We start from the raw sequence: 12207 nt of genomic DNA on the forward strand, positions 1-12207 counted from the left end.
TAGTTTAAAAGACATAATGCAATATTAAGTAGATACTGTTGTGTGTTTTTTACAGTGGTCATCATTTAGGGCTCGTTTTTCAAAAATATACTGTACAGTATCAATGTGACTGGCTGAGGTGCGCTTTTTAATGACAGCAAAGCTCAACAAATGAGCAAGCCAAATAAAACCAACAAGTCATTGTTCCTTTCTTCCTCGTTTTTATTCTTCAGAACAGGGAGTAAAGTGAATATCTCTGCACTGCTGCCAGGAAACCTTTGACAGCATCTTGTTTTGGATCATATTTCTACAAAAAATAATAATTGAAATATGTTTAATAATGGAGCTTTATTTGCAGCCTTTATGGATTCTTAAAAGAACCAAGATCAAAAGTTCTAAAATCCTTGTTTTTGAAAAATACAGATAAATGTGAGTAATTCAAAGGTCTGATTTCAATCACGAGCATCCATCAACATTGAGGATTTAAAGATAATATGTTATCAGAATAACTAAAACATAGAAACACGTTTGACATAACTGGTTTTCACAATTTTTACTTTCCTCCTAAACAACAAAGTCTCCACAGGTTCCTCGAACGCAACAATGAGCTTACGCCTCGAAATTCCCACACTACTGTCAGAACCTAAACGCCGCAGGGCATCACTACAGGGCTGCACATCAAACCAAGAAGAAGGAAGCATGGCTGCACTTTTAAAAGCAAGGAGAGGTGAGTACGTGGAAATTGGGAAGAACAAATGATAAGTACAGTAAAAAACACTACTTACCCGTTAAAGACCACGTTAGCCTCAGATCACTTAGATATATGCAGCGGAATCACCCGGTAGGAGCTGTTAGCTTAGCTTCCTACCTAACCACTGCATGCGATGGACTGACTTGTGTTTTTTCTCATGTACAACTAATAAATAACAGTTAGTAAACACAAACAGGAATGTCAGCTTAGAGGACTGACTTAAGAAAGACAGCGGTTGTTAAAAAGGTAAACGTGTTTACTGTTAGCTCATCGGCTAAAATATCAGGTTACACATTAGCCCATGTTAGCTAGCTGCTAAGTGGTTCAGACAGTCATCGTTACAAAACATCTTTTCATTAAGGTGAATTAAGCCAACTTAGTATTTCAGTAGCTTTATTTGTTTGTTTGAGGCTTTTAAAAGAAACAAGTCTCAGGTTGACACGAAGGTGACTGGTGTTGTTGGAGGACGACCTTTTACCTAAATAGCTTGAAGCTAATCAGAGAGCTGGAACTAAACATCAGAAAAGACAAGTCAGTGTTTCATATAACAACATTATTAAACAGCAAAACGTTCACATGCATTTTTAATCATCTGCAAAGGATCAGTTCATGGATCCACTGTTTGATCAGTAGAAAGCTAATTTCAGCTTCTCAGATTTGATTTTTTCTTAATTGCACATAAGAGTAAAGTAAATTTAATTTAGCTTTCGGGCTGTTGGTCGGTCAAGTAAAATGTGTTTTTAGAACAGTAACAATATGAAGTAATATTTAAATGCAATGGTTTCTTATGGAGATTTGTCATTTTTTTATGTGCACTTCATTGCACCCAGTCTTGATCAAAATGTGAGTGTTCAGGGTGTGTTCAACCAAAGTCCATACAAAAAACAATAAAATAAGACTCGGCACATCAATTTACACAGATTTATTGTAAGCTGCTTCATGTGTAAATAACTAACGTCTTCATTTGGTTTTAACTGTAAACTACTTTGTTCTGTGTACAGCTGCGGCCCAGTTTTATAACTTTTTCCGGCACTGCTCATATTCATTATTCTGCCAGCGCAACAAATCTGATCCAATCATAACAAATCAAATCGAATTGTTAACTTTGTGAATCATTGCAACCATAATAACTTCAAGTGTCACATCTAGTTCGCCGTGGGCATCTCTGGAGCTCATCATCAGACGAGTTAATCATCAGTGATTAAATCAATCAACTGAGGGGAAAAAAGCCTGATCTGATCTTTGTCTTGCAGTGTCAGAAGAATTTCAATGCAGAGCAAAAGTGTAAATTATTTGACAGTTCTAGCTGTTTTTATTCTTATTTAATTATAACACATTGCATATTTTTAGCTTTCTCACTGTTAATCTAACATGACAAGATGTCACTTGGTGCCAAAATTGATTAATCAATAAAATAAGCTGTAGATTCATTAATTATGAATGTAACTATTAGTTGAAGTATGAAATGGAATCCACATTGCTTTTTTATGTCCACAGTTTTAAGTTGTTGTTTTTTTTAATCAGTGATTCTGAGGCAAATGGTTTGGTGGTTTATTAATGACAAATATAAGTTGATTGACAGTTAAGTGTGTGGTTGGTTGGTCCACTAAACTGTAGAAAGGCTTTATGTTCACAGCTCAATAAAGAAAAGCACTTGTCATTTTTGTGTAGCCTACATGAAATAATGTGTCTTCCTAGCAAATACCAGTTGTGGGTGTGAACGGTCGGTGAAGAGCACATTTTAAACTGCTGCAGCTGCTGCAACGCTCCTGGTTTCCCCCACTCTCTAAAAGCAATTTCACTTCAGGCTTTCTTACATTTAATAGATTAAACGCAAATCTTTAATCATGTAATGAAAATGTTTTATTATATTCTTCATTTAATAAACCAAACAATCGATACATCCAGAAAATTGACAAATAAATCAATAATGATAATAATGGTATGTACTATCTATCCTCCCAAAACACCAATGAATACCTCACTACTGTGGCTCTACTTCATTTCTAGCATTAGTAGTGAAATGCTAACGACAGCATGCTAACATGTCTGCAGTAACAATGACAGCATGTTGAGGTTTAGTAGGTGTAATGTTGACTATATTCACAGTCTTAGTTAAACATATTAATATGCTAACGTTTGTGTCCAGGCTAAGTTTGACCTGGTGAAGTTCAACCTGGTGGTTGTAGTAGACTTGTCTGTTTGTACAGACAAGAAGTGACAATCCATCCAACGTGTTGAGATATTTCAGTCGGTACAAAAGTGATGGATTTTTTTATTTTTCATTCCCTCAGCTGTCGGCTTGTGTCTCAGTGGCTGCCGGAACCTGTCTCAGCTCGCAGAGCTACCGGAGACTCATCAGATACTGAGACAGACCTGCAGAGACTACGCTGACCGAGAACTCGCTCCCATCGCTGCCAAACTTGACAAAGAGCATTTGTATCCTACCAAACAGGTACGAGGATACAAGCACATGCTGGTGTTTCTATACCTGTGAGAACGTGTGTAAACATAATGCATCCACCAGCGTGGGTCTCCCCAAATGTCGGCCCACAGAATGTTTCTGCAACAGACCATGCAACCGAACCCCACCCCTACATGTGCGGTGGTGTAGTCGAAGACACATTAGCTGCTCACATACATACACACATTATACATATACAGTGGGAAGAAAAAGTAACTGCACTGTTTACAGTTGCCTGGTTTTCTGCATAGATTCTGTAAACAGGGAACTCAGTAGGGAACTGCTAACAAACTTGAAAACATCATCCCAACTGTGAAAACTAGCATCATGATTTGGGGCTGCTTTGCTGACTCATTTTTAGCTTTATTGTGAGTTTCAGCTCTGTAAGTTGGCAGAAATCAAAAGCAGACTTAAAATACAGTGGACATTGGACTTCTATTGATCAGGTGCACACCGCAGCACATCAATCATAATGTTATCTGTAACTTCTGGATGTGGAAATAAGCAGCTGTTTCAACAATGAGGTTTTGTGTTCATAACTTGTTTGTTGTTTTGTTGTCTGGTCCAGATTAAAGAGTTGGGATCGATGGGGGTGATGGCCATGGAGGTACCAGAGGAGCTGGGTGGAGCAGGAATGGATTATCTGGCATACAGTCTGGCTGTGGAAGAGATCAGCCGAGGCTGCGCCAGCACTGGTGTGATCGTCTCTGTTAACAATGTGAGTACAGTCTATCATAACCGACGAAGCTACTGGGAGTAAATATATCTAACAGTGCTGGTGTTAACGTATTCATTCACCTGTTCTGATCTATGATTCTGTTCTCAGTCTCTCTACATTGGCCCGATACTAAAGTTTGGTACTGAGGAGCAGAAAAAGCAGTGGATCACACCGTTCACCACCGGAGAGAAGGTGGGCTGTTTCGCCCTGAGTGAGCCAGGTAAAGGGTTCTAGGATTATATTGTGGTCATAATGGAATGGTAGTTCTACATTTATGTAAAAAAGAGTATACACAACATTAGAAATGCTTTTAGAGCCTTGTTGTAACCTGCATTCGAGATGAAGAGGTGCAGACAACAGACTCATACTGGTGGTGGTCCATCGTACTTACCAAACAAACCACACTGTTCCAGTGCGGCTTGGCTGCTTGTATCTTTTTAACAGTGTGGCTCAGTGTGACTACTGCCTCCAGACAAAAAAAAAACAAGTCAGCATGTCATTAAAATCTGATGAATGAATGAATGAACAAACTATAGTCTTTCATGTTTGTATTTGGTGGAGATGGTGTTTAACACATCAGGATCTCCCTTAGGCATTTAGATAGAGTAGGCTGTAGTTGTTAATTTAATTTAATCTTTCGACTTCTATATACTGGTATCTGCATTTGTAATGTTTCTGCCCTCCTTTAATGTTTTGTTTGCCACAACTGCTGCACAGCTGCTTACTTTTAAAACAGCGAGCAGCTGCTTCTCTGATCGACGACACCAAAAGGAGAAGTCACAAGGTTTTGACTCTGTAGTGTTGAAGCGTCGTAGTCTAGTTTGTTTCACTATTAAAAGTCTTTTCTCAAACAGCCGTTCCTCAGATCTGCTTCTTGAAATACAGTGATTTAATTACTAATTGCAGGTAATGGCAGTGATGCAGGTGCAGCCTCCACGGTAGCTCGTCAGGAGGGAGATGAGTGGGTGCTGAATGGAACCAAAGCCTGGATCACCAACAGCTGGGACGCCTCTGCCACTGTAGTGTTTGCCACCACAGACAAGAAACTCAAACACAAGGTACAACGCAGCACATGGTAATAGTCAAACCAAAGACATAAAGAGGGGATTGTTTGATTGTGCCTTTCATTCCCATATATCCTGTGTCTGTAGGGTATCAGTGCGTTCCTGATCCCCATGCCACACCCCGGGCTTTCTCTGGGGAAGAAGGAAGACAAATTGGGCATCAAAGCATCGTCCACCGCTAACATCATCCTGGAGGACTGCAGGATACCGCTGGGCAACATGCTGGGCCCCCGTGGTGCTGGATTCAAGATCGCCATGGTAATTTAAAGCACAGCGTTTACTGCTTATCAGAAGCTGCTTTTTTATGGAGCTCCTCTTTCTAATTCTACTTCCGTATAAGGCCAATCAAACTAAGGTGTCAGTTAAAATGAACTAGCATAATGGTGCAAGTGTGTCCTCTGCAGTAACAGCACAGGTTGTTTGGTATGAAGTACAGCTCTATGCTAACACAGTGCCAAACATTAGCTGCTGGACCACTTTAATCAAACATCTGCTGTAATTAGTGCTGAATTTGCACATTAAGCATTTAGTTTGTCTACCAGTGGTGTTTATAGTAACATAGTTCATCTCTAAAAGGACACGTGCAGCTCATCCTCACTCAAACATTAACAATAAGATAATATCTTTGTGCCACACAGCAAACCCTGGACAGTGGGAGGATCGGCATTGCATCTCAGGCCCTCGGTATTGCTCAGGCCTCTCTGGACTGTGCTGCAGACTACGCACACAAACGCATCGCATTCGGTGCTCCCATCGGCAAGCTGCAGGCCATCCAGGTAACATGACCACTGATCGGTAGTCCTTCCTCTAAACTAGAAAACTGAGAAAATAACCCGTCTTTTCATAGCTCTTAGCTGCAGTTCTGTTGACTATGGTAACACTGCATTTATCTCAACAAACAAGCACAAATAGACAAGTTGGAACAAAGCCAGGAATTAACATCATCATTTTACTGCTTACCTGTTTTCTGTCTGTCTGCACTAAGGGTGTACCCAAAAATATTGAGTTTACAATAAAATAACAGACAAAAAACAGCAAATCCTCACATTTAATGAGCATTTTTATAGTATTTATCAGCTTATTTAATTCATTTACTGTATTAACGATTGTTTGAGCGCTAACTGAGTAATTTTCCTTCTTTCTAGTTCAAACTGGCTGACATGGCTTTAGCAATAGAGAGCGCTCGTCTACTCACCTGGAAAGCTTCACTTCTTCGGGATTCAAAGAAACCATTCTCTAAGGTACACAGTCACCTCTGACTGATCATGTTTTACGTCTTTACGTTGGAACACACTGTACATCACCCTCAAATCTCTTCCCCACAGGAAGCAGCTATGGGCAAACTAGCAGCATCTGAAGCCGCCACGTTCTGCTCACATCAGGTAAGAAGCCAACAAGCAGAACAATGTAAAGCTGCACAATAAACCCTCCAGACTACCTGCTCATTTTATTTGTTTGCACTTTTAATCAGGCCATCCAGATTCTGGGTGGGATGGGTTATGTGACGGACATGCCCGCGGAGAGGCACTACCGCGATGCTCGCATTACAGAGATCTACGAGGGCACCAGTGAGATCCAGAGACTGGTTATCGCCGGCCAGTTACTGAAGGAATATCAGCCATAGACTTATAGGCTTATAGGCCATAGGCTTGTGCTGTTGGTGCAGCATGGACATAATCCCAGATCTGAATGGAGATCAACCCAGAGACTTCACCTTTTCTGTAACAACAAAGGAGCCAGTATGATGGAACTCAGTATGCGCTACGGTGCAGCTTTTATATTTCATGGGGCCTTGATGTCTGTGGTAAGTCACAGACGACGCAACAGAATTTCAGAGGAAATTTGGTTGATTTTACATGTCCAGTAACTTCAGAATGCAGGAATTAATTTAAAACACGATAAGCTAAATAGCAACAGACTTGTCTCAGACGCCTTAGGAGGATTCTTGTGCTCTACCTGTTTAAAGGGTAAGTTCACCTAAAATGAAATAAAAACATATATATTTTCTTAATGGTGATAAATATGGTTTTATATGCTGTTGTGGTGTTCATAATTAAACATCTGTGAACGTGCGTCACAGAAAAGACGCTCTTATAATGTCAGAATCATCATGTTTTTTAAGTTGTCTTCACTATCTCAGCAGCCCAGTGGAGGCTGCCTGGACACACACGTGGTCGCATGGCAAACAGCTACTGGTGCTGTATTTTTTGTATTTTGGGTGAACTGGTCCTTTAAACCAGGTACATTTTGTCTTCACACTGTCTCTTAACACCTACATGAGGAGGAAGAAACATTTTGAGATTGAACCACTAGAGGGCAACTGTGTGCCTTCATGTTTCTTGACCCATTTTTACATCAGATTCATGAACCAGTAGAAAACCTGCAGTATAATCACAGTGACACACTTATTTTTAGAATGCACACATTTGTACGACTACAGTTTTATTAATTTATTTTCTGGATGGCAGTTGGAGCTCATACTTGAATAATGAACATTAAGTGAATGTCTGTTGACCTGAACATGAATTTAAAGCAGTTTAAGATTAAATGTGTGAAAAAGTGAGACTCTGTTTTTTATTATCTGACACTCACATTCTCAGAGACGGTTCTTCTTAATGGGGTTCTCCCAGTGAATCACCGTCTGCTTTGTGTTTGCGTGCACTCAGCTCCGTGCACGCTCTTCTTGTTGTTTATCCACGTCAAAGCACTGATTGCTCCGCTGGTCCAGATCTAGGCCAAGCTTCCTGACGCTGGAGTTTCACTCTGCTGATTGTGCTGACAGTCTGCTCGGTGTATTGTTCACCGTGGCTCCTGCGCAGGTCGACAGCAGTCATTTACTGCTCCATCAGGGTGTGTGAAACGGGGACTTCTTTATTTTGACGTCATTTTCTTCTGGCTTTTGTTTGTTTCCATTATTTCACGTACAAACAAATGTATGTGAATGAGCCATAAATTGTGTATGTGGCCTGAGAACATGTTCTAGACGACGTTTGCCCTCGTTCTAGTGAGACTGAAGACTGTTCACAAATTTTATAATAAAATACAGGTTAATAAATAAGAGCTACACCTGGAAACCTCTAATTACAGTGGTCGTGATGCTAATTACCATCAGCAGAGTAATAGACGAGTCACATTTCAGTATTTTATGTTGTATAGTGGCTGAGTTTTATGTTTCAGTTTTACTGTACTTTCATTTGGACGGTCTGAACCTGAACCTTCTGTCTCACAGTTAAAGAACTGTTCTGTTCTGTTCTGGCCTAAACCAAACTAAACATTAAGGGAGAGTTTGATTATTAAGTGATACCGTGGGAAACTATGGAACCTCATTTAAACTCACTTGAATCACGTTAAATCAGAAACCAAAGGAACACATTATTCTCATGCACTGAGAAGAGACACATTGTGCGATTGTTGGCCAATAGCTCCATCTGCAGTCACTGTGTGCACACACACACACACACACACACACACACACACACACCATGTCCAGCACTTTAGGGATTTATTCTATTATATTCTATTAATAAACTTAGTTAGTTTTAACCTGCATGAGACCAACAGGAAATGAAACGAGAGAATCTCATTCTGTCAATGTAAACTCCCAATTCAGTGAGTAACTTACTCTAATATTGTTTAATATGCACATAATACCAAAGACAAACACCCTGAGGCCCCTCCACCACGTCGGGGCCCCTCGTCCTTTTTGCTCTAACTACCCCCTGTGCTGACAACAGGCCCGTTTTAGAGCCATGTTTATGTTTAACACAGATACGTATATGTAATTTACTTCTAAAAAACTCCATCGATGATGTTATGCAGTAAAAACAAGAGCAGACAGTTCAGTTATTTATGTTCTTTATTAGAAAAAGTTTGTATTAAAAGACTTTAAAAAATAACAAACAAAGTATTAAACACATGTTTTCAAAAGCTAATTCCCTGCTTTGATTGCAGCACATTGGTGTGATGGGGCCCGCTGCATGTTCACTGTGTCCACTGGGACAGAAAACAACTGTTTACAATGAAGCTGTGCAGCTTTTCAGAAGCCACACACACAGATTATTAACAGCTGTGGCACAAACTTAACCCTCTAATCAATCTTTGAACAGTTTCTAATCATGAACCATGGACTTGACTCCTCACAGTTTACGGCTGTGTGATGCTCAAAAGCGGATTGAAATCAATTAGGAGAATAAATAAACCTGTTGTAACACGTGTTTCAGAGGTCCATGTTCAAATAGGTCTTGTAATGTCTGATGAGCTCCACTTCAGTGTACCAAGAATCACAGAGAACGAGCACAGCATCCTTTGGTGCACTAACAGCAGAAGTGTTGGAGGTGCCTCAGCTCTGCTCCAGAACAAATGCGTTCTCGTCCAGAACCAACCTGGACTCTCAGTTTACACATAATGCTTCTTGTCGAACTCCCCGTTGACTGAGATCGTCTTGGTGGGGGAGTATTTCACGGGGTACGCGCCTCTCACCACCTGGGAGAAGGAGCAGCACAGCAGGGTGCCGCCGAGCAGCAGGAGCGCGCTGGACGCCCAGCCGATGTAGATGGAGGCTCCGATCTCCCTCTTCTGGGACGAAGCCACCTGCGGGTTGTGGAAGTCCACTATGATGTTGTTGGCCATCCAGCAGAGCGGAACCAGCACCAGCAGGCCGCTGATGATGTAGATGATGCCTCCGGCGTTCACCACTCGCGCCTTCACCGCCTCCTCCCTGAGGCAGTTGGTGCACTGCGCCCCGGTGACGGTGACCGCGAGGGCGACGACCGCGAGCACGGAGGAGATGATGGTCAGGGCGCGGGCGGTCTGCAGGTCCTGCGCCAGGGCCAGGACGGAGTCGTGGCCTTTGCATTGCATCTGGCCGGTGCTCTGCACCACGCAGGACATCCACAGCCCGTCCCAGAGGGTCTGAGCCACCACGATGTTGGAGTCGATGAAGGCGGTCACCTTCCACATCGGCAGCCCGCAGGCGACCATCACCAGCAGCGAGCCGACGAGGCTCAGCGCCAAACCCAGGAACTCCAGACACGCAGTGAGCATGGCTCTCTCTCCAAAGAGTCCTTCTGTGAGCAGTGAACGTGTCGGTGCGTCGTGCTCTCAGCTGTCTGCTCCTGATGCCTCTGGTCACTGAGTCGAAGCGCGCTGCGTTATTTCATATAAAGGAGCTGCAGAATGACGCTGCTGCACCTCCGCCCAAACAAACCCCACAAACTTTGAGCCAATCAGCAGTAAGAGCATCTTTGTCTCAGCCAATGAGTGACGCCTGCAGGGCTGTCAACCTCTCACCCGCGCGCGTGCACGTGGACGCACTGGCTGGAGAGTTTTCACCAGTTTGCGCTGGAGCGCACCAGATGTGCGGGGTCTTCCTGTAATTCAGAGCCGGGGGGTCGAGGTGGGAAGGAAAAGAGCTTTGGAAGCAGAAACAAGTCAACACAGCTGTAAGAAACTGGTTTGAGTTGAATTTAAGAGTCTTTTATTATTTACAGGAAATTGATTGTGCAGAATAAGTATTATCATCAAAACTGGAGTAAAAGTATCTCATGTAGATACAGTTTAGAAACAAATGACATGAAATGAATCAGCTTTAGATGAGCTTTCATTTGTTGGAAACTTCATTCGGTGTATGTGTTGAATCACAGGTTTCACTGGACGTACAGATAAGAAGTCCAAGAAGTTCTGTTAGCCAATCAACATCAAATATAACTGACGTTAAATGAGATCACACCAAACAACAAACCTTAAGTTTACTGTAAATACGTGTATTTACATCCGTGCCCCTGATTATTTAAGTTACATTCATTTATCTTTTTTCTTCCACAACTTCACTAAATTCAAGCTGAGGTTTCAACATGACGTGAAGTTCCCTCTCTGAAGCCACTGTCCGTTCTGGGCTACAGTAGAAACATGGTGGCACAACATGGCGGCCTGCATGACAGGTACAGTCCCAGTGTAGATGAAAGGCTCATCTCAGCTCAAACAGTGCAGTGAAGTGCACGACATCGTGAATGAGCTCATCAGTTTAAAAAACAGCGTCAGTGTTTACTGCGTGCTGATAAAAGCTGCACCACACCCACTGTAACTGCTGCAGTAACATGATGCACACACAGTCTCCATCGTCCAGTTGTAGTCGTGAAGTTGTTCCCTCTCTCTTGCGTGGATGAATCAGGCGGCTGTGTGGGGGTTGCTGCTGACTGACCCATTTGGATGCCACCGCACATAAACACAAGCAGACTGGAGGAAGAGCTGGCAGCCGAGATAAAGCCTTTAATAATCACAACAGAAGCTAATTTGAGCTGAGCTCCAAATTCTTGTCTTTAATGTGAAGTTCTGAACGTACAGACATCAGTCGGCTGCTGTTTTAACAACATGATGCCAAAGTCGTGACAGCGTTCTCACATGGAGGACGGAGGCGACAGGTGTTGGGGCAGCGTGGACGTGGACATGCTGACAAACAACATTCCTTCAACGAAACACAATCAGCTCTTCATCTGGAAATCTCATTATCTCACACACACACACACACACACACACACACACACACACACGTGCACACAGAAGGAGAACAAGTCATGATGTCACGTAGTAGGTGAGTCGGTCATGAAGAGCATGTTCCTGCCAGCTCAATAACATGAGAGCAGCAGAAGCGCTGCCAGCAGAATGAAAACGGAGTGGAACAACAATCTGTGTGTGTGTGTGTGTGTCCTCAGACGCCCAGATGCTTCCTCTTCTTTTTCCTTGTGTTTATAGTTACACAAAAATACATCCAGTTCCTACTGTTCGCTCACTGTTGAGGCCCTGACTGTCAGTCCAGACAGACGTTTACCACAACTGAGCAGAGCGTGACTTCTAACGTCGCTGACTTCCAGTCTGTGTTCAGGTAGATCCACTGAGCTCGACACAGGCCGGGTGGAAATGTCATCAGGGTGTTCCTGAAGAAAAGGAGGCGTCATCCCCGATTTAATGACTGATTCAATTAGATTTGGATGCAGCTCTGCTCCAATGAGCATGAACATGAGTTCACTTCATGTAAATCATTTCACGTCTCCTCATTATACTCATGTTGTCACTTGGTGTATGTATTATAACCACACAGAGATCATTGCACCTTTCACACACTTCTTGTATTTTCTCATGTCTTCAGTCGTGCTTGTGTTTAGTTGCACTTTCCTGGTTTGACTGATTGACAGCTGCAGGACTTCCAGGTGACGCGTTAGCACCGTGTGGGAGG

The 12207-nt window shown here is 42.5% G+C and overlaps 2 protein-coding genes across 2 annotated transcripts; one reads left to right on the forward strand and one right to left on the reverse strand.

The window, feature by feature from the left end:
* The first annotated feature begins 627 nt into the window (after window positions 1–627).
* acads (acyl-CoA dehydrogenase short chain) lies at window positions 628–7537 on the forward strand. The gene is made up of 10 exons (XM_026356739.1): window positions 628–706; window positions 3025–3185; window positions 3763–3912; window positions 4021–4132; window positions 4819–4970; window positions 5064–5234; window positions 5615–5752; window positions 6122–6217; window positions 6302–6358; window positions 6448–7537. The coding sequence occupies exons 1-10, from the start codon at window positions 679–681 to the stop codon at window positions 6598–6600; spliced, it is 1218 nt and encodes a 405-aa protein (XP_026212524.1). The 5' UTR covers window positions 628–678; the 3' UTR covers window positions 6601–7537.
* A 1277-nt stretch (window positions 7538–8814) lies between these two features.
* Window positions 8815–10121, reverse strand: cldn5b (claudin 5b). Its single transcript, XM_026356932.1, has one exon. The coding sequence runs from the start codon at window positions 10017–10019 to the stop codon at window positions 9372–9374; it is 648 nt and encodes a 215-aa protein (XP_026212717.1). The 5' UTR covers window positions 10020–10121; the 3' UTR covers window positions 8815–9371.
* Window positions 10122–12207: the final 2086 nt, after the last annotated feature.

This window comes from Anabas testudineus, chromosome 12 (assembly GCF_900324465.2).
Source record: "Anabas testudineus chromosome 12, fAnaTes1.2, whole genome shotgun sequence".
Classification (NCBI taxonomy): Eukaryota; Metazoa; Chordata; class Actinopteri; order Anabantiformes; family Anabantidae; genus Anabas; species Anabas testudineus.

Bases quoted from the DNA above. Each gene is read 5' to 3' on its own strand.
- cldn5b (XM_026356932.1), bottom strand. From the start codon at position 10,019: ATGCTCACTGCGTGTCTGGAGTTCCTGGGTTTGGCGCTGAGCCTCGTC.
- acads (XM_026356739.1), top strand. From the start codon at position 679: ATGGCTGCACTTTTAAAAGCAAGGAGAG. The intron at 6,218-6,301 runs GTACACAGTCAC...TCTTCCCCACAG, and splicing joins CAAAGAAACCATTCTCTAAG to GAAGCAGCTATGGGCAAACT. The intron at 6,359-6,447 runs GTAAGAAGCCAA...ACTTTTAATCAG, and splicing joins CCACGTTCTGCTCACATCAG to GCCATCCAGATTCTGGGTGG.